The sequence below is a fragment of the Vulpes lagopus genome, chromosome 12 (genome assembly GCF_018345385.1).
Source record: "Vulpes lagopus strain Blue_001 chromosome 12, ASM1834538v1, whole genome shotgun sequence".
Lineage (NCBI taxonomy): Eukaryota > Metazoa > Chordata > Mammalia > Carnivora > Canidae > Vulpes > Vulpes lagopus.
This window is the reverse complement of record NC_054835.1, coordinates 30260399-30283702: the sequence shown is the minus strand read 5'-3', so window position 1 is coordinate 30283702 and position 23304 is coordinate 30260399. Positions and strand designations below refer to the sequence as shown.

General features: G+C 40.8%; 1 protein-coding gene across 1 annotated transcript in view; it reads left to right on the top strand.

Annotated features, from left to right (window-relative positions):
- The window catches only part of ANKFN1 (ankyrin repeat and fibronectin type III domain containing 1), a 451629-nt gene that overhangs the window by 287878 nt on the left and 140447 nt on the right, over positions 1-23304 (top strand). The window contains exon 5 of the mRNA XM_041724056.1: positions 13881-14015. Coding sequence (XP_041579990.1) covers positions 13881-14015 — 135 coding nt within the window. The remainder of the gene's footprint in view (positions 1-13880; positions 14016-23304) is intronic.

Here is a 23304-nt window from a genome sequence, read left to right as displayed (position 1 = left end):
ATGTTGTCACACATTCTTGGTATCTTACTCCTAATCCCAACTGCCCTAGCTGCCAGGTCTCCGGCCTCCTGTGGCCCTCCCTGGGCCTTTGTTGTATAGCTTTTGCTACCTGATCTTTTACTGGGAAATCACTAGCTTTCAACTTCATACCTCCCCAGATTTCTATCTAATTTTGTTACTCAACAAACATTTGTAGAGCACCTGCTCTGTGCTCAGCACTATGCTACCTTGGGGTATAACGGTGAACAAGAGGTAGACTCCCTGCCCTATGGAACTCGTAGTCTAGATGGAAGAGACTGATAAAGACCCCATAAGGAAATACTAAATGCAGATTATTACTGCTTGTAGCACAACAGGTGTTGAGATAGAGATTCATGGGGATGAGGGCAGCATATTACCTCCATGATGAAATGGCATTCATATCAAGATCTGAAGGATAAAAGAAAGCCAGTCCTGTGAAAACAGGGACAAATGTTTTGGGCAGATGGAATAGTATGTATGAATTGAAGAGAGCCCTCATGTAGAGCTATGAAGGTTGCTCCTGGCACAAACAAGCCTGACCCAAAGGGTAAGAAATTGGTAATATTCAGCCAGTCTCTGCTCCCTAGGCAGTGTCCCATAGTGAGGGGAAGGGAAGAGGTTTACTCTTCTTATTCTCACAAAGGTACCACATGGGCCAGTAGCAGTCCTGGCCTTCAGGTAGAAAAAGGATGGCTCTTAGTCTTTGGGCTGCAGCCTGGGTTCACATCCTGGGATCTGTACTCGGCTTCCAGATGCATATCTCTATATGCCTGCCCATAACCCAGTCTGTGTTTGGTTTTATCTATCAAATGACAACAATGCAGATTTACATGGCATTTTCCATTTGCTTTGTTTCTCATTGTTTTCCAACATCTCTATAAGGGAGCTAGAGCAGACTTTTTTTTCCTTTAAATTTACATACAATAAAATGAGTATATGTTAAGTGTTTGGTTAGATATGTTTTAATAATTGAATACATTCACCTAACACCTCAATCAAATATAGAACATTTCCAATGTGCCTGGTGGTTTTCTTCTACCACTGTCCAATCAGATATCCCCACACCCTAGTCCTAGGCAACCACTGTTTTGATTTCTATCCCTATTGTGGTTAGTTTGCCAAGTTTCTTCATAGAAATGCAATCATGTAGTAAGTATTCTATTGTGTCTGGCTTCTTTTGCTCAATGTAATGTCGTGTGGTGGTGGTTGATTTTGAGATTCATTCAATCACAGTGTTATGTGGCTACATAGTTCATTCCTTTTTTTAAAAGATTTTATTTATTTATTCATGAGAGACACAGAGAGAGACGCAGAGGCACAGGCAGAGGGAGAAGCAGGCTCCCTGAGGGGAGCCTTTTGAGGAACTTGATCCCAGAATGCTGGGATCATGACCTGAACTGAAGGCAGATGCTCAACCACTGAGCCTTCCAGGTGCCCCTCTTCCTTTTTATTATCAAGTAATATTCCATGTGACTACACTACAATTTGCCAATCTGTTATCCTATTGATGACATTTAAATTGTTTCCAGATTGACTATTTTGAACAAAGCTGCTATAAATATTCTTACCAGTCTTTTTGTGGGTATTTATTTTCCTCTCTTTTGGGTAAAACCTAAGGAAGAATTGCTAAATCATAAGGTACATTATATTGAATTGTATAAAAAAGTGCCAAGCCATTCTCTAAAGTTATTATACCATTTCACACTCCCAGGCATTCCAATTGTTCCACAACCTCACCAACATTTGATGTTAGACATTCCAGTGGGCGTACACTGGTATCTCATTGTGGTTTTCTTTTGCAATTCTCTGATGACTAATTAAGTTCAGCACCTTTTCATGTGCTTATTGGGCATTTTATTTTATTTAATTTTATTTTATTTTATTTTATTTATTTGAGAGAGAGAGAAAGAGATCACAAGCAGGGGAGAAGAGAAGAGGGAGAAGCACACTCCCTGCTCAGCAGGGGGCCCAATGTGGGGCTTGATCCCAGGACTCTGGGATCATGACCTGTGCCAAAGGCAGACACTTAACTGACTGAGCCACCCAGGTGCCCCTATTGGGACCATTTTGCAATCTTCTGTTGTAATGTATCTATTCAGGTCTTTGGCAGGGGTGACTACTTTTCTTTTTTTTTAAAGATTTTATTTATTTATTCATGAGAGAGAGAGAGGCAGAGATGCAGGCAGAGGGAGAAGCAGGCTCCATGCAGGGAACCTGACATGGTACTCAATCCTGGGTCTCCAGGACCAGGCCCGGGGCTGAAGGCGGCACTAAACCGCTGAGCCACCTGGACTGCCCAGGCAGGGTGACTACTATTAATTCCATTATATAGATGAGAAAATTGAGACACAGAAGTCAAGTGCCTGCCAAAGACTCCACCACTAACAAATGGCAAACCCAAGCCTATTATCCACATCTCCTGACCCTAATTGGCATTTCATTGCCAATATCCTAGACTTTTTCCTACAGTGGATCCCAGACCAAAGGGATTCACTAAGAAGGGATCCTAAAAAGGAATTCAGGTTCTGGGACAGAGTGAAGAAAAGTAGTAGGATGGAAAAGTGGAGAAAAAGAACATGTAGGTGTGGAGAAGGGAAGAGGTGAATGGTTCTAAGGTAGCTGAAAGTGGCTATGGCTCTTTTCAAACAGAACTCAGAATCATCTCACTGTAAGCCTGGGGTCTTTGTGTGACACCTAATGCCATCTCAGGCAGAAATCTACTCCATATCAACTGCACAGTGCTGCCGAGCTCAAAATAAAATCTTCTTGTTCCAGGGCAACTGTGTTTCACTAGGCTACACATAACTCTCCTCAGCCTACGTGGTTTTGATTTAATCAGTTTAAATAGCCACAATTTCTCCTGCCCATATGTCACATTGCACTAAATTAATATTTGGTCGATGAAGTGTAAATGCTTCTAAAGACTTGATTTTCTCACTTACAAATCTGGAGAAGATGGTGAATCTGTAGTGGGGTGTGTGTGTGTGTGTGTGTGTGTGTGTGTGTGTTTTAATTTGAGAAGGAAATGTATTTTGGAGTTGGACTGTCAGGGAAATCCCTACTTTCCTTGATGTTTCAGGTAAATCACTTAGGAATAACTAGATCTGGCTGTATTTGATACACTGAATTTGAATTTTGAGTAATGAAGAAATAAGTGAGACTCTGTGACCGCCTTTCAAACCAAAAGGAGGCTGACCTAGCTAGATTGGCAGCCCTGATGGAAGGCGCCTGTTGCAGTCCTTTTAATCCTCTCCGAGCAAAGTCTTGGATTTTCCCTCAAATAATGAATGAAGTGAATGAGCCATTGAGCCTTTAATTCCATTCAGTGCCTTGCTCTCCTGCGAGGTGCATCCGGTAGGTCTGACAATGCCATAGAAGAGTTACTTTGAGTACTTGGCATATGCAGTCCTTGAAAAAGCTCCACTGAGCAATCTTACAAAGTGGCCAGAGCACCCCATTCAACTGCTCATGGGTCTGCTCTCATGGGGGTTCAGACTCTGGTACAGAGGCTGAAGACAGAAGAACTAGGCCGGAAATAAAGGGGCTGCGCCAATGTCTATAAGGCACAGCCCCTTATTGGCTGGAACAAGAAAGATGAGGCTAAAAGTTAACCAGATGAATTTTTAAAGCTTTCTTTAAAATACAACTATGACCTCTTTAACTTTCCTTTTATTGCTTTCTCTGTTTTTCTTTTTCTCCAATCATTAAATGCCTTTTTTGGTGCTGTGTGCTTTAGGTCAGATGCTCCTGATACTTGTACGGCAAACCTGACCTGGCATTTTTAGGAGAAAGAGGAAGAAGTTTTCCCTTTCAGCAGAGAGTAATTCAAATAGGTAAAGTGGCATTTGCAGTCCAGTTTTTAAGTGTTGACTCCCTTTATAATTGCTGGGTCTCATCACACAGGAAGACCACAGGTCTTCCTACCGTATATTTGAAGGTACAAGTAAGATGAATGTCCTCACTTCTTTACCTCAGCATTTTTAATTCTCTCTGTGATTAATTACAAAGAATTCTCTCTTCTCTACTAAGATTTGGTGTCATGAATTTGTGGACATAAACCATTTGTCAAATGGGTGAGGTATTTCTTGTGGAGATGGGCAGGTAAGCAGATTGGCCGGATCCTAAGCCAGCCACACAGGGCTTATCTGAGGGACTCTCAGGCTGCAAAGTAAATAGAGAAGAAAAATCTGAAAAAGAGGGAAGACCTCTTGAGATTTATTTATTAGTTAACCAAGGGTCAGGGGACCCTCTCTGAAATTTGAGCATAGGGATCTAGAATACAACTTAAACCCGGACTTATCTCCAAGCAGAAGTATCCCCAAATTTATGGAAAGCCATTGTGATTGGTGCTCAGGAGACAAAAAAAATGAGGGTGAAGAAAGGAGAATTTGCTCTGTGGCTTTCCTCACTCACCACCAAAACTACCCAGGTTACTCATGCAAATCACTACCCACTGCATGGGGCCACCTAGGGTAATCAAAGGATATCCACTGCTCCTGTGCAATATGGTGAGCACTTAAAGAGCACCATCCCCTCCAACATAGACATCTTGTTGGTTTTATCCAAAGAAAACATGAATAGATGCAGTGTTCTATTAATGAGTGAGATATATTACATTCTTTTTCATTTTTAAAGCAAGCATTCCTGATAAATAACACATGCTTAAAGCAGATTTCACTGCACTATAGGGAAAGAAAGTTCATGTCTGTTGATTCTGAAGTACCAGAACTATTTCCTGTACAAACCAACCATCACTGGGTAGAAATAAAGCATTTTGTCTTTGTGGAAAATATTCTTTTATGTGCTAAGTGCTCTAGTAGCCTCTTAATATCAGAGCATGTTAGAGCTGGGAGTTGCTTTGAAGTCATCTAGTTTAACCTATTTAATTAGGAGAGGAGAAAACTTCAAGTTGTTTGACTTTTGTTTTTGGGTTTTTGTGGGTTTTTTGGGTTTGGGGTTTAAAAAAAAAAAGAATCCTTGAGAAGATTCCAGTTGATGTCAAAAGATATTACCTATCAACCTGCTCAAGCAGACCTTTCTACAGAAAGGAACAACTCAGCCTGCCCCCATCTTTGACTCACAAGAGAGGTGTAAATCCCACCCACGTAGTTAAAGCTTTCTTGCTGGACTGCTGTTTATTTTGAGGTTAACAAAGACTAAGGAAGCCCATTGTGAAATGTTTGTTTGGAAGACCAGAATCTAAACTTACACTCCTTGTCATGGTCATTTTTTTAAAGAAGATGACAGATTGGAGCCACAGGAAGAGAGTGACTCCAGCCATGCCAGGAATAAGAGGATGCTCTCTGTGGTTTGTTGCTGTTATTGTTTTCCATGTGCTTCTAGGGATATCAGGTTTATTACCATGGCTGGGGACAGAGCTGAGAATGTGGTGGACAATATGACAACTATTTCCTTCCCGGTGTGTCCCTGAATGGCCAGCACAGTCAACATGTAATCAGACAATCTACGGCTGCACTGTTGCTGCTGACAACTTCATTAGCCTGTGATATTCAGCTGGGTAATTCATTTCCCGAGCATGGCAATAGCTCCTGATACGCCTAATGGGTTGAATGTAATTTTGTAAGCTTTTGAAGATGAATGTCTCCCCTTGTGCTTAGCTATGCCCTAATATGGGAAACAATGATAGCTACCATTAGGAAACAGCATTGTAGTGTTGGGCTTTTCAGTGCAGGTTGGGTCTCTAAACCACAAAAGCAGGAAACATTAGCGATTAGAATGATCCACTAGATGTGGGTCACTTAACATACCTTGTAACGGCTTTTTTTGCCTATCTCTGCATTTAATCTTCATGAGGCCAGGGCATCCTACAAAATAAGGTAGTCTTGCCAGGGATATAAAATTAGTTAATTAATGGTTCCAGGGGGTGGGGTGGGCTTTGGCATGATACTCCTATGGTCACTTACCAATGCTATCCTAAAATGGGAGAACCATATGACAAACAAGAAATGTGACCCATGCATAGTTTCCAAAACCCAAGCTGTAATTTTTCTTTAAACCTATGGACAGAAGTTTAAAATACATTCATATAGATTCTCCTTAATTCAGTTCAACTCGATATACATGCATTGAACTTCATCTACCATACACAGGGTCCAAGTCCTTGAGCTGAGAGGCAATTGAAAAGTTAGAGAGGCCTGGATTCTGCTGTCCTGGAGATCTTAGTCCAGTAAGGGCAGTGGGGCCCCAAGTAACTAACTCGAGCAAAGGTAGACTGTGCACAGCAGGCTAACATAATTATGAATGCTACAGAGGGAGGAGAGAAAGACACTCATTCCATTTGGGAACATAAAAGAGAAGTTAATATGCCATCTGTGAAGACTTCCACCTTCATCCACCAGCCAATCTGAACTCTTTTGAGAGAATTTGGTCTCCTAAAAATCTTACTTGAGTCAAGTTCTTAATTTTTAAGAGTCAGGACTCTTCATCTTACCTAATTTCTTAGTGCTTCTTGGTCGTCGTTTATGACCATCAGTTCCAGGTATCCAAAATGAAAATGGGGAAGTCAACATAAAAATAGGTCTAAGAGGGGTGCCTGGGTGGCTCAGCAGTTGAGTGTCTGTCTTCAGCTCAAGGCATGATCCTGGAGTCCCGGGATGGAGTCCCACATCGGGCTCCCTGCATGGAGCCTGCTTCTCCCTCTGCCTGTGTCTCTGTGTCTCTCTTATTTATTTATTTATGAATAAATAAATAAAATCTTTAAAAAAAAAATAGGCCTAAGAATCTCTCGGCTTATCCTATTATTGACCACTGTACCTGTTTTCTTGACTTTGTAAAACCAAATCCTACCAGGCAGACTCTTATTAGCAGTTGGAAAATAGAAAGAGATTCTGTGCTACTACTTTTAACTAAAGATGATATGAAGATTTCCCTTACAGAAAAAAGAGAAGAAAGAATAAGAGGATATATAGGAATAGGAGGAAGAGGAAGAGTCTGCCTGAAACCCAGTAATCATTTAGGCTTTGGTACTCTAACTCATCAACTTGACCACTTTGACTTGTGTATTGAGCACTTACTTTATAGACTCTGGTTTTCATACATCCTGGTGAAGATTCATATGGTTTGACAGGTAGGTGTCATAGGTTTTGAAACCTTGTCGAAACTATGAGGTCTGCTAGTTGCTTTATTGTCCTTATCTGAGCAAACTTTCTTTGAATTATGAACATCTGAATTACCAAATCCTAGTGCATTAATAATTTCATTTTTAAATTACTCAAAAATTCTGCATAACATTCTTAAAGTAAATGAAGACACCCAAATCATCTTTGGCTTCCAGTTGCAGATAAAAGATCTCCCCCAAAGAAATGGCCAAAATGAATGTTGTGAATGGAGAGGAGTCCCAAAGTCTCTGTGATGGCACATTGCCTTCCCAGACAACTCACTACAGTCCAGATCTCACTCTCCAAAGGCATGATGAAGATCCTGTTAACAGCCCAATTATTGTAAATGCTATTCTTTATGATAAAATCCAGTGTATCAAAGAATGCAGATGGCCTTGGGGATGGTTGTAAAGAGAAGTGACCTGTGCTAATTCCTCTTGGAGAGATTTGGGTGAATACTGCCACCTATTGATAGGTGAACCATATGCCACAAATTCCTACTCTGACCTGACACGGTGCTAATACTTATCACAACAGATCTCGTTATTCAGTCGGCCAAAACCTTTTAGCAGTCCTAAGTTCAAAATCCTTCACGTATTTGTGATGAAAAATAGCTGTGTTATACTAATTTAAAACGATTCACAAATTGTATTTCTGGTGAGAGGCAAAGGAGCCAGGTACAAATGCCATGAGCTTTGCAGTCAGAGATCTGGGTTTGAGTCTCCACTCAGCCCCTGAATGCACAGAAACAAGTTAATTAATCTCTCTGAGCCATAGTTTCCTCACCAATAAAAAGTGGATAATCCTCTTTACAGTGTGAGAATTCAGTGATGTTGCTGCAGGCCACACGGAAGGTGTTTGATAAATGGCAGCGTTTGTTACTCGGTTTCCACCACACTATTAAAATTAAGTATTGGTGACGCAATGATTGTAATATGACAAACCACGTCACGCATTAGACTCTGGTGAACTCTCCTGTGAGGTTCAATTATCCTTTGGCAATGCTACTTGTCTCGTGTAGTATCTTTGACATTCAAAATTAGGACAGTGTGAACATAAATATTAGAACTTTAAGTGTGCCAATTGAGAAAATGAGGATAAATGGGCTTCATTACCAAACGTCTCCTGACTGCCCGAGAGGATATATGGGGCTGAGCAGATAAAGAATTATGATAAAACTTTGGAGCTGAGTATCAATGGGGCTTTGTGACCTGCTGGACAGGGTTGAGGCTTAGGACCAGACCTAGGAGGTTCACATTCCTTCCTCGGCATGGTGTGGGGGATCCCGGGCTCACACAGACAATAGGGGATTCATAGTTTGAGAATTCTTATGATGACTGAGAGGAGGGTGGCTGCCAGAACAAGAAGACTTTTCAGAAGCTCGGACCCTGATTATCACATCGGTGCTACAGCCCGGCGAGAGGCTGCTGAGAGGCGGCATGAGGCCATTCTTGGAAAGCTTTCAGTGAAGTGTTTGTAACCTCCTTAAGAGAATCCCATTTCTCAAAAATGCAACCATGGAAAATCTCAATTGATTAGTTCAGATAAACACTCTGTCATCAAATCACAGCAGAAGTCACACAGCCCATCTCTTTTTGAAGAGTCTTTCTGAATGTCATAGAGTCTAGTCTCTCCAAGACTTGGGTGGGGGAACCCCAAGAGAGAGTTTCTCAGGATATTTTGGGACCTTTACTTTTAGTCTGAAAGGTCAGCTGGTGCTTAAAACAAAATAATCAAGAAATAGCTTGCCTATGAACAGGCTGCACCTTTAGAAAAGGTCTGCTTTGGACTGAATAGCCACTGCCCTCCCCCACCCCGTTTCCTTTTTTCTTTGGGGCTTAGTAATTGAGAGGGAGGAGGAGGAAGAGTTTTACATTCATTACTAACAACTTCGCACATAATAAGCATGTTCAGATACACCCTGGGGTGTTAGTTTTCTTTTCCTATTTTTTTTGTCTCCTTTTTAGCAGCTTTTGATAAGTAGCACATTTTATTTTTGAAAAAAGAATCGGAGCCGTTACTGAGTGGCCGCGCCCTGAGGAAGGTCAGGAGATTAGGGAGCGGAAGTAGGCTGGCCAGACTCTTTGCTGACCACAGTAAGGGACTGCTGCTTTCTTCCCATAATTTAATTTTGAGACTCTGATGAAAAGGCACCCCTAAAAAAATCTTTGCTGAAAAAAAGAGTGAAAAATTGTTAGAAAAAGGTCATCAAAAAGTGATCAATTTAAATTTATGTCTTACAAACAAACCACATGGAACTAACCACAAGGCAGACATGCATTTGCAGTGATATATGGACATTCTCAAAATATAGGCATGATTTCGCAGGAGAGGGTGGGTGTTGCTAGCCTCTGATGTTGGTGGGCTCTGGCCTAGTTTCACAAGTATTCTGAAATTCTCAACATGGCACTTCACAAGTCAGAGAAGAGTATACTAAAACAGACCTTTGAAGTTAACGGCTCTCCTCCCTCACTTGCCAAGTGGGGGAACTCAGCCGGTAGGCAGAAAGTAACTTGCCCAAGGTCACTTAGCCAGGGGGAGTCCATCTCATCCCCAAGTGGACTCCCCTCTACCAAGCTCAACAGCTGTGAGATGGGAAGCACGTCACCTGGAAGTCCTCTTTCCGGGGTGACTCTGCCCCCACACCCCTGCCAGTGGCCCTGTGTGTTGCCAGGGTGGTTCGTCCGCCACCACCTGACCTGACTTCTTTCACAGCTGTTGAATGGCTTCTTCAGAGCAGCCCAGGCGCATTCCACATGGCTGCAAGGACTCGGCCTCCTGTTCTTTTCTCTGCCTTCATGGCATGTGATGATCGATGGATGCTGCCATCATCTGCCATCACAGAGGTTCAAAGTCATCTTAGGCTTCTTCTTCCCACTCATGTCTTCACTCACTCACAGGTGCGCCATGGACAGGTCCTCCTCCGGAGTGTGCCCCACCTTCAGCTCCTAATTTCCATTTCCACAGGCCCTCGCCATCGTCATCTTCCTGCTTCCCAGCTCTCAGGCTCTTACTGTCTCAGTTCACAGGCTACAGTGGCTAAACCAGAGGGATCTTAATGCACGGCCCTGCCATTGTCCTGCCCAAATCCCTGTCACCTCCAGGAACAAGTTCAAACCCTAACAGAGCATCCACGCATACCCCAATCCCACCCCGGCCTATTTCTGTAGCCTGAATTCCATTAGATCTTCCGTCCACGTTCACTCCAGCCCAGCTGGATTACTTGTCATTCCCTAAACATTCTAGGAATTCTGTGCATCGACCCATTTCCTTCTTTTCTGTTCAACCTCAAGAGGTCTTCACACTTGCAGATCCAGTGCAACTGCAGACTTCCCTGTGAATCTTGCCTAAGCATTCTGGAAGAGAGTACTAGTTCTCTCTCCCTACAAAGAGCCCTTTTATCTCTGAAAAGATACCTCCTCACCTTTGTTCCCCTCCCCACATCACGCTAGTGCTTTATCCACCACTTTGCATAAATAAGATGTTTTTCTTTCTTAATACTGATTTAATAACTTAACTATCTCAAGACACCAGGCCAGGCCAGAGCAGGGGCTGGAGAAGGAAGATACAAATTAACTAAAATGTAATCCCTGTCTTCAAAGGAGCTTGAAGCAGTGAGACATGTTCACAAATAACCTAAGCAAGTGAGCTAACTGTGGGGGTGGAATTGGGTGGAGGGGAAGTGCTGAGTATGGAACAAACATTCTCAGTGTTCCAGATGAGAACATGGGTGTTATGATATGGGAGTGGGGGGAGGGAAAGAAAGCACAGAGCTGTTTTTAAGTTCTATCTCTGTGCTGTGGTCATTGTTAGAGTCCCTGTCTAGGTCTGGCCAATGCAATACATCTTTCCCCCAATACAGAGTAATCTTCCTAAAGCGAGTAACTCCCTGCTCAAATGTTTGCTATTGAATGAATCAAGCATCAAATAATTATAGGCTTATGCTAGGCGTTATGGAGAATACTAGTCTGTAGAGAGGAGGCAAAGTCTTAGGAAAGAGCTGGAGAACAAAAAGCAGGAACATGCTGTAAAAGTGCCGGGGGACGGGGGACAAAGTAAGTGTGTGATTACTCTGGGCTGAGATTAATGGAGAAGGAATAATCAGAGGAGGTGAGACCTCAGTGGATGGCCACTTGGCAAGAAAAATTAGATATAGTAAGTTAACTTTAGGGTTCCTTTTAATTCTCAGACCCCTATTATTCTTTGAAATGCTTTATTTATTCACTCAACACTTACATGCTATGCACTTCAACAAAACATTCACTAAATATTTATTGAATGCCTTCTATGTGCCAGGAATTATGCTAGACTGGAAATTGAGGAGTGAATAGATGACTTTGCCATTAAACTCATAGCAAAATAGGGATGGCTGATGTAAAACAAGTAAGTGTAAGAAAATGTGATGGATGTCACAAAGGGCAAGGTGAAGGTGCTCTAGACTGCAGAGTGGGGACCCTGACAGCCCAAGGGCTAGAAAAGGATCTCAGAGAGATGATGCTTAAGCCAAGACTCTAGCGCTGCACATGAGTTCACCAGACAACAGGGACCGAGTGTAGGGGCAGAAGAATATAATCTGCAGGATTCTGGAATTGAGAGGCAGTATGGCATGTCCAAGGAACTGAAAGATGTTTTAAAGGCTGCAGCATGAAGGGAAAGTAGGAAGAGGGCAAGAAATGAGACCACAGAGGTAGGCAGAGCTGAATTACAGAGAATTTTGCTGAGGTATGTGAAGGAGTTTATAACTTCATTGATAAGCTTTTTGGTAACATTAAAGCATTTAGCACAATGTGGCACACCAACTAAGGACTTAATAAATTTAAATAATATTTGTTAAGAGCAGATTAAAGAATGAGTAGATTAATGAATGAATGCAACGGACAGAGGATGCATGACATGACTGAGTCTTAGGCATTTGCTCCTGGAAGCGATGCCACTATTTACTAAGACTTCATCCCCTTAGGTTTGCACAGCAGATTGAATCATGACCCCTCAGAGGCGGCCCCTAACCTTAGTAGAATGACTCAGTCACCTGGCTATCCCCAGCAGATGGAATTTAAGTAAATCTGTGTTAAAGTCAAAGTTTGTTTAGAGATAAGGGCAAAGTTTTACCTGGCAATCGTTTAGGCTTAAGCTGCAAAAGGGTAGCCTGACTCTTTCTTAATCCTTGATGAAAAAATAACCTTCTGAACCTCAAGGGCACGAATATTGCCAAATCAGATTATTCATGCAATGCTTCCATGGACAAATAAGTCTAAGGAGAGGGAGAGGGGAAAAAATATTCCAAAGAGAGATTTTGCCTTTTGAACGAGAAAAGAAAAAGTAAGACAATTGTTTAAAGCTAACCTACGCCCCTCCTTTGGAAGGTTTTATGAGTCATTGAGCCTCGCCTCAGATCCCAACTCCAGAGTAGTCACTTGTCAGGGACGAGTCAGCCACCACAGTGAAATGTTCTCTAGAAAGGAGGAGAGTTTCAGGAACACAAGATGCCATTCCCAGGATTCTAATTAATTACCAGGCCAAAGAATAACACTCTGCCCTCTTGTTTATAACCAAGAGACTTTCTCCTGATTTGCTGCAGAGTCGCATTCAAAATTTGGGAGTTGATTTGGCTCCAGGTATAAATAACACACCAGAGTCAGTACCTAGTAGAAAGGTCCAAAACTATTTCTGAAGTCATCATAGCAGCTAAGCTTTCATTTGGCAGAGAGAGAATCTGAAGAGATCTTTAGAAAGATTCTTAATGCTGTTGCTAGGGACGTCTGTGTGTGTGTGTGTGTGTGTGTGTGTGTGTGTGTGTGTATCTGTGTGCTGGGGGGAGGGGGTGGCGCGGGGTTTAACATGTGCTCTCAATCAACAATGTCTCCTTAACATAAAGCAGCCTATGAAGGTCATTTGCCATTTTATTTTAGAGAGAAACATGAAAAAATGCCTAAATAAGCGGCTTTCTAGGAAATTTATTCTGTGTGTTTCATTAGTCATGTAAAGCGTAACGTCATGAAAGGAGCCAGGTGCACCCATACATAGCCGGCATGAAAGAAGCACTGGAATCTTCCTCCTAAGACCGAGCCTCTTGGTGTCCTAAGTCCCAGATCCACTGACTACTTCCTTAGAACCTGCTCAGACAAAAACTCCAGCAATGCCTGAGCAGCCCTGACTGGATTGGAGCTTTCTTAGCTCTTGCTGGGAGCTTGTAAAGGATTGCACAGGTGCCTTAGGTGAGGGGATGTGGTGGCCACCTGTGTGCTTCTCATCCCCATGAGCTGTGGGAGTAAGGGGGTGTCTGGTCCCAGGAGAGCTGTAGATCACTTGCAGTCACAGATTTCTGGATGGGCTCTTGCATGCCAGACGATATTCCTTTGCCTGCAGTTGATATAGTGCAAAGCTAACTGGCTGCCTTGCTGCCCCTTTGCTCATCCTTGAATGACAGCCCGTTCTGATTCAGGCTTGTTTGCCATGAAGCTTGTTGTCCCTGCATGCCGTTCCTAATGGACCTCACAGATACAAAAGGCTAAAGACACACTGAAGTCATGGCATCTCTTTACTACAGCGCACAAGAGAAATCGAGCCTTTTCAGGGCTATAGTCCTGAGAATACACCTAGATTCTGAGCCAAGCTGTTTCCCTCTCCCCTTCTCTCCCTGTGCATCATTTGCTCTTTTATTTTGCATTAAGAGTAGCTTAGTGATCATGGACTTCAGCTCTTGCCTGTAGTGATCCTGTTCGCATTTTATTCTTTACACAGAATAGGAAGGAGGTTCGCTTGCTTTGCGCAGAGGCTGAGCCACAGGAGAAAGCAAAGCCAGTGTGATTTATTGAATGAGAGCACTGGACAATTACCAACAACTTGTTCCTCTGCTGCCTCGAACAACCTGAACTGGTAAGTAAAATTCATTGTTGTCTTTCTTCATATGAATGTGGGGCTTTCTAATTCACTGATTATTTTTTAAATGTGTATGTGTTGCTGCAGTTTAAATGATACCAAAAAATCTGCATCTTCCAAAGTTAGCTGCAGGCAGCCCATGAAGGACGCACACCAGCACATATAGAGTGGTCTGCAGCAGCATGTACGCGTCCATGTGGGGAGTCAAGAGTGGGGGCGGGGAAACCCCCACTTCCGATAATTAGACATTTTGTTTGCAGCAAGCCTGAGGACATTATGTGCTTGCCTAACTGATTAGCAATAGCTATGAAAAAGTAAAATATTCTTTTGTTGTATAAGATCATTTTCTAATCCGGTTCCTGAGTACCTATAAGATACCTGTTGGATTAGATAAAGATGGATCCCATCATGCTGATAATCCTGAATATAAACCCAGACATATTGCCTTTAATCCAGCTGGACATGCGGGGTAGGATACCAGTATTCCGTGCATCCTGGGTGAGCATGCCCATAAATAGCATCATGACTGTGATATCAAGGATAGCTGCTAAGGGCACACAGTAGACATCCATGTAAACTCTTGCTTGATCCAGTGCTACTTTTGTACCCATATGCCTTATATCCTTTTCTTATTCTGTGAAGATATATGGTTGGTAGGGAATATTAGGTTCAAAGTGGAATACTCTAAGCGTCTTGTTACCCATGCTGGTCTTGGGCCCCGCCACGGCCACTGGAAGTACCATTGATAATCAAGTCTGATTTTGCTTCTATGCTGGAACACAAAATCCCTGTACTTACTTGGTTTCTTCATTTCCTAATAAAATGCAAGCCAGCCTCTGCAGAGGGGGAAGGTGAATGGCAAAAGCGATTGCTTTTCCAACCACTGCTACCACTACCATGTCTTCTTAGTCTTTTCTTTGCCTGGCTACTGCAAGGCTTTATGGCAGTACCAATCCTTTTCTAGTTGGTTCAGAATCCATATAAAGGTCATACAGAGTTTACTATCTTTGTTGCACACTATCTGCAATGTATCACTGGCCATTCAGATGGAGTTATGGCCTTGGGTGCTGACAAAGATGGATGATGGCAGAAGAGTGAGCAGCATGCTTCCCTAAATCAAAACTGAAGTTAGGAAATCTGAGAGATGGGCAAAGTTTTGCAGAGTGGAAAGTATCCCAGGCCACTCAATCACAAGAGCAGCATCATTCTCCCATGTGATTTGACTCTTTCAGAACTGATGGCATTCTAATAGGAAGGAGATGGAATTGACTAATGATTAGAGATATCAGGATAGTAGGGCACTTTTGCTCATTCCCAGACTATGTGTCTTTAGGAAATTCCCTCACTCTACCTGGATCTCCAGTCTTCCTTTTTTTTTTTTTTTTCTATTCCTGATTCTTTTAAAGAAGACATGCTAAGCTCAACTAATCTATCCATGAGATACTACTTAAAGCTTTCCAATTAAAGATGCAGTAGGTAATCAAGATTGTTATTTACGTTAATCCAGAGACCATGCATCAGAAACCTATGGATGAGGGTTTATGTGGGAATGAGGAGATATATACACCTTCCCCATCAAAGGGATACAGGGCACTCTAAAGGAAGCATGATCACACTCAGGGGACTAGAAGGGGAGAATAGAGTGGAAAATGGCATTTTAAAAACACAACTTTAAATAAATAGATCATGTAAATAATTTTTATCAATATTAATCAGTAATAAGTGACTTCCCTATATTTATGATGCTGAGATACTGAAGATCATAAATGTTTTGAAATGAACATTTTGGAGGAGTTAGTTCAAGGATGAGTAGAACCCATTATAGAATTTACATTCAAATTACCCCCATACCCATGCACATGGAATTAGCAGCTGTAAATGTACTGTGATTTATTTAAGGAGTTCTAGAAAACTCATCTGTCAAAAGAATTATCCCGTCTCTAGGATTAAGGTACCTGAAATTCTTTCATCAGAGATTCAATTAAATATTGCTGTCTTTTACAAAAGAAATCTTCTTAGGGGGAATAATAAATTGAGACCCTCATTGCTTATCATAAATGAATGTATTCAGTATTTTCTTCCTCACAGGAAACCCAAAGGATGTTGCATTAATACTGTATTAATTCTTCTGCTTTCTATTTCACACCTATCTCCAAGAACTTCTCTTGTAATAATCATTTCACTCTTTTTTTTTTAAGATTTACTTATTTATTTGAGAGAGAGTGTACATGTGCAAGCCAGAGGGCAGAGGGAGGGGCAGAGGGAGAGAAAGAGACACTCAAGCAGATCCCCACTGAGTGCAGAGCCTGTGGAGCCTAATCTCACCACCCTGAGATCATGACCTGAGCTAAAACCAATAGTTGGATGCTTAACCAACCAACCCTTTATCACTTAACTCTTAATCAGAAAGCTAAGTAGCCTTTAGGACAAGCCATTTCCTTCTTTTTATGGGATGCTTGGATTAAATGATACCATCTATTTTTCCTCTAGGCCATTGAAAGTCACACGTGGAAAGCTGAACTCACTACCTTTCCCCTTTTAAATCCAGTCTTCCTCTTACATTTCTCTCTTTTTAAAAAAATTATTGGTAAGCCATTCTGCACCTAGTCAACCAAGCAGAGCTAACAAAAGTTATCCTCGGGTTCCTAACTCCTGAAGTCCCTCCATCTAATCACTAACTACATTTGGTCCATCTTCCTTCCTCTCTCTTTTTAATCTGCCCAGCCTTCTCCATCCCCATTGTGACATCTTGGAGTGGAAGTCACCAGCTCTCATTGTGATTTTCAACAGCCTTATACTTGGTTGTCCCCTGCCACTGGTCCCACTATAGCTCTCTTCCCTTCAAACCACCCTCTGGATACTACCAGAGTGATTTGATTCTCTAAAAATGCAAATCTCAGGCTTTCTCTGGTGCTTCTCCATTGTGAAAAGACTGAAATCTATTGTCACTCATCATGGTATGCAAAGCCCTTGCTGGTCTGGTCCTGCTATCTCTCAAGGCTCCTTTCCAAAGGTCTTTGTGTGGCAGACGAAAGGCCCTTTGGAAATGTCAGAGCCCAGAAGAATTCTATTAGGGCGCCTGTGGGCACTGACCAACCAGCAACACTATCACATGTCCTAACCTGAGTTATTATACCTGGAATGCCCTTTCTTTTCCTTCCGGCTGGTTGATTCTTCATTCATTGTTCAAAATCTTGCTCGGTCATCACCATTTCTAACCCATTCTCCCATACTCTCTTCTCCCATGACACCTACTGTCACTCACTCCTCTATGCTATTTCTTGCCTTAAACATTTGAGAGCAGTGTTGAGAGGCTTAGCTCTCAGATCAACTCTCAGATCCATATTGCCTGTGTTTGAATCCCAGATCTGCCCCCTTAGTAGTACCTCAATTCCTTTCTATGTAAAATGGGGATAATAGTCCTTACTTCACAAGATTATTATGGGATACAGAGAGCTGATACACATAAAGGCATTATTCTAAATAGTGCCTGACTTAGAAAGTGCTATAGAAGTAAAAGCCATTATCACTATTCCATAATTTCACGTATCACACTATTTCATACAAACACACACTTGCATAACTGTCTTCTTCATTAGCCTATCACCATGTTGGGGTACAGGTAGGGTAATCAACTTGTTTCAATTTGCCTGGGACTTCCCTAGTTTTAGCACTCAAAGTCCTGCCTCCCAGGAATCCGCTTAGTCCTAGGCAAACTAATACTGTCAGTCACCCTCTGAGGGTGTCTTATTCACCTTTCAATTCCCAGGATCTATCACAGCATATATAGACTACCAAAGTAGGTCACCCAAAGGGTTTATTAAACTATAGAATCAAAATTAATTGTCTTTTCACCTCCTTCCTCATAAACATCCTTTTAAACTTCAAAAATCAATCTTCTTCCTGCTGTGAAGTAACCACTGACTTTTCAAAACTTATCACTGAACAACTGAAAATATGTTTTTAGATGCACAGGAACTTGAAAGGTTGCTTCCATACTGTTATATATTATCAGTGTAATAGAATTGGCCACTCTTTAGCAATCAGAGACATACCTGACATGGTAACAGCAGGTGGGGAATAGGAGAAGGGTCACACTTTCTTTTCTGTCTAGTGACAGGCAGGTTGAAGTGTGAAGGTCCCTAGTTCACATCACAGCCTGAAGAGCAATCTTGTCCCAGTCAGAAATGTTCCCTTCACTGAATGTATCTGTCTACCCAGCTGTCAAGAATGGCTAGAGTTCCTGTTTCTAATATGCTTTGTCTTACAACTGCTCCTCATCCAAACTGGCTCAGGTCTTTTTTCACAGTACAAATATGATGAGAAAGTCCCAGAAGCAAGCTCCTGTGAATCAGGGACTCTGGACGTGCCGGAACTCATAACGAAGTCAAGATCTTCTCTTTAGAATCAAGGTCTAGAAAGAAGCTGACAGGCAGCCAGACCAAGCTCCCTCAGGCAGAATTAATAGTAGATTTGCTAAGACCATGGACTTTGGAGTCAGAATAAATCCTGCCTCCTCCATTTACTGGTTATTTGGATCTTGGAGAAGTTACCCAAACTCTATGGGCCTCAGTTTCTTTGTTTGCAAAATAATAATATAATAATGATGCCAACTTTCTCCTAAGGCTATTATTACATTTTTTCTTAGCCTGTGAAAGCAAAACCTGAGGCAAAACCAATCATGAATGTTCTGTTGGGTATTGGGAGACACAGCCTCAGGACACCAAGAGTCAAGCCATCAAGGAAAAAGGGAACTGAGTCAAGGAGGAAACATGAAAATAGATCGTTTGTTACTGAACTAGCCATGGCTTCACAAGAAAACACATCTAGTGGTTTGTGTGTGATTGCTTCCAAGAAGCCCTCAAAACAGTCCACAAGGGAAGAACGGAGAAGAAATTATCTGAGAGCTCCTTCCAATCTCCTACCTCTCATTGGTCCAGTTTCTCATATTTCCAGATAGTGTGACCCAGTCCCTTGGGGTGGCCATGAGTAAAACTGGAGCCTCCCTCTGTGAGTCTGATTGGGTCAGAGCTGCTGCAGCCAATGTCACAGCAAGCACAGTGGGGGCCATGCCAGACCCACCCTTCACTTGACACAGCTGGTATTTGGGGACAGGATGAAGGTGGCAGCCAGAGCTCTCTACGGGAGCAAGCAGCCAGAACCCAGGGAACAGGTGGTTTTAAAGTAAACCTGGGGAAACTCCTCTCTCTCTCCACAGACTGTTTTTGCCATTTTGGATATGGATTCTCCAGGAAACTTTCACTCTTTCCTTAAGGCTTGCCTCCAGGTATATTAAAAGTGTAGCTGGTATTAGGGTGTAATAAAGAGCAGAAGTTTTTAATTTTCATAAAGTGCAATTCATCAATTTATTTTATGGTTTCTGCTCTCAGTGCCTCTTCTAAGAAATCATTTTCTTATTCAAGTTCACAAAGATTTTCTCCTATGTTTTCTTCTAGAAGAAGTTGTATAGTGTGAGCTTTTGCAGTTAGGTCTATATTTCAATTCAAGTTAATTTTTTATATATGAGATGAAGTAGTGGCTGAGGTTTTATTTTTGCATATGGACATCTCATTGTTCTGATGCTCTCTGTTGGAAAATTTCTTCTTCACTTGACACCTTTGTCAAAAATCAGTTGATCATATATGTGCATGCTATTTCTGGGCTCTCTGTTTGGTTTCATTAAATCTATGTACCTATCTTTATGTCACAGTCTTTATCTGAAGAGCTGTCCCGATACCAATACCACAGATCATGATTACTATGACTTTAGAGCAGGTCTTTAAATCAGGTAGTGTAAGCCTTCCAACTTTGTTCTTCTTTCTCAAAGTTGTTTTGGCTATTTTAGATCCTTTCCATTTTTATAAAAATTTCAGAATGAGCTTTTTGATTTCTAAAAAAACAAAAACAAAAAACCCACCCTGCATTGAATCTAGAGTTCAGTTTGGAAGAATTGACATCTTAATAATATCAGTTCTGATTTGATCCATGAAGAAAGTATACATGTCTATTTATTTAGGTTTTCTTTAATTTTACTCATTAGTTTCATGGAGTTTCGAGTATACAAGTTTTGCATACATTTTGTTACATTCATTGCTGAGTAGATTTTTGTAGATTTATTAGACCGTTCTACAAAATGTTCATGTTATCTGCAAAAGAAGACTGTTATGCTTCTTTCCTTCCAGTCTTTATACCTTTTCTTGCCTTGCTACACTAGCTAGAATGTCCGGTATAATAGGATAGAGAGGAACGGACATCCATGCATTGCTTCTGATCCTAGGAGGAAGCATTTGGTCTTTAACCGTTAAGTATATTGTCTATAGATTTTTGTAGATTCTCTTCATCTGGTTGACAAGTTCCCTTATATTACTGAAAGGTTTTTTTTGTTTTGTTTTGTTTCGTTTTGTTTTTGGTTTTGGTTCAGTAAACATATTGAATCATGTCAAATCCTTCTTATTCTGCATCTATGAAGATGACCCTATGATTTTTCTTCTTTTATTCTGTTAATGAAGTGAATTACATTAATGAGTGGTTGAATGTTATACTAACCCTGCTTTCCTGGAATAAACCCTACCTGATCATGAAACATCATGTATCCTTTATGTATATTGCTGGATCTTACTTGCTAACAATTTGCTGAGCTTTTTTGCGTCTATGTTTGTGAGAGACATTGAGCAATAGCTTTGTTTTCTTGTAATGCCTGTTTTCTGGTTTTGGTATCAGGGCAATGCTAGCCTTAAAATGAAACCAAAGTTTTGGAAGAATTTTGTATAGAATTGGTATTTTTTTCCCTTAAATATCTGGCAGGCTGTAACATTTAACATAACCTTTATTAAATATTGTGGGAGAAAAGAAACTATTAGGATGGAAAACAAAAGTATAAAACTAGAGACTAGCTTTCCCATATAGTGTGTCTTCCTATCTCCTAAATTCTGGTCCTATAGCTGTGTTGCAGAGACCAGCCCAACTTCAATCAACAGATCTGTTTGCCCTTCTCTTTGCCTCTCAGGGTCCCTAGAGCCTCTTTGAAGGAAGAAAACAAAAGATATATTTATTTTCTTAGAGAAACTCTCAAGAGTTTTTTATTAAAATAATGGCTTAAATTTTATTAATAGTGGTTATACCCATCCAACATAATACTACTCAGCAATGAAAAGTGAAGAACTACTTACTGATAGATATAAAAATGTGGGTGAATCTCAAAATAATTAGGCTGAGTTAAAGAAGGCAGATTTTTAAAAAGTGCATAGTGACTATTCCATTTGTATGAAATTCAGAAAGGAAACCTAATCTGTAGTGTCAAAAAGCAGCCCAGTAGTTGCCTGAGAACAGTAGGCCTGAAATGAATATTTTTTTGAACATCTATTTATTTCAGGCACTCTGCTAAACATTTAAAACTCTACTATTCTTTTTAGACATGACTTTTATAATTCAGATACAGAATACTGTTAAGGAAATTGAAGCTTAGGGATGGTAAATGATTTGCCCAATGTCATGCAGTTAATAGGTAGAAGAGCCAGATCCAAAGTTAGATCAGACTTGACATCAAAGCCCCTACCTTTTTAAAAGATTTATTTATTTATCTGAGAGAAAAAAAGATTGAGAACATAAGCAAGAGGGGCAGAAGGAGAGGAAGAGAGACTCTCAAGAAGACTTCATGCTGAGTGCAGAGCCTGACTTGTGGTTCGATCTCATGACCCTGAGATCATGACCTGAGTTGAGATCATGACCTGACTCAAAATCAAGAGTCACTGGCCCAATCATATGAGCCACCCAAGCACCCCAAAGTCCCTACTTTTAATACTGTGCTTAAAACCAAAATGATTATCTTGAAGTTGAAGAATGGAATAAAACAGAACTATAGATCTCATTCTGTTTCAGTAAAAATGGCTAACAGGAATCCCCTCTAAAGAGTAATATTCCAGATGTAACATAATGAAAATAATTTCCTTGCTAGTTCTCCTCTTAGGATTCTGTATCTATTTTACCCATCAGATATTTCATTCAACAAGTGAGTCTCTTTTTTTCTCCCAGGTCAATTTAATACAAAAATGCAGAGAGTACTGTTGTCATATTTAAGACACTTTTCTGGATGCTCTAGGGATTACACAATATGTTAGTAAAGTCCCCAACAGGAATCATATAGCACAGGAAAACAGTAACTGAGGAAAGGTTAATATATTTTGTACTTCTTTTGTTAAATTTATTCCTCAGGATTTGAATCTTTTTAATGTCATGCTATAATAAATAGAATTGTTTTAATTTCATTTTCATTTCATTGTCTTAAATCAGAAAGGAGAGTAAAAGGGTTATAAACAAAAGATAGACTTATATTGTTTTATATTACCTTTTATGTTTACCTCCATGGTTTCCTTACCAATGTTCTTTCTTTCCTTGCATGGATTTGAGTCACTGTCTAGTATCCTTTCATTTCAGCCTGAAGGATTCCCTTTAATATTTCTCTTTTTTAAAAACGTTTTATTTATATATATTTTAGAGAGAAGAAGAAGGGCAGAGGGAGAAAGAGAATCTCAAGCAGACTCTCTGCTGAGCAGGGAGCCCAACATAGGACTTGATCTCACAATCGTGAGATCATGACCTGAGCTGAAATCAAGAATTGGACACTTAACTGACAGAGCCACCCATGCGCCCTTCCCTTTAATATTTTTGTAAGGAAGGCCTGCTGTCAAATTATCTTAGTATTTGTTTATCCCTGAATGTCTTAATATCATCTTCATTTTTGAAGAGTTGTTTTACTGTATAGAGAAATTCTTATTTGACGATCTTTCTTTGGCATTTGGAATATGTCATCTCACTTCCCTCTGGCCTCTATGGTTTTCTGGTGAAAAATAAGCTGTAAATCTTCCTAAGGATTCCTTGTATTTAATTAGTTATTTCTTGTTTCCAGGATTTTCTCTTTGTTTTCAGCCTTTAGTGGCTTAATTATGATGTTATCTAGGTGTGAATCTCTTTGAGTGTATCCTATTGGTGTTCATTGAGCTTCTTGAATGTGTAGGTTAATGCTTCTCATCAATTTGGGGAAGTTTTTGACCATTATTTCTTCAAATATTCTCTCTCCCCCTCCTCCCTCTCTTTTTTAGACTCCTATTATGTGTATGGTACACTTGGTGGTGTTTGACACTTGTCTGAGACTCTGTTCATTTTTCTTCACATTTTTCTCTTTTTGCTCCTAAAACTGGATAATCCCAATTGACCTATCATAAAGTTTCATGATTCTTCCTTCTTCCTGTTCAGATCTAATGCTGAGCACCTCTAGTGAATTTTTCAT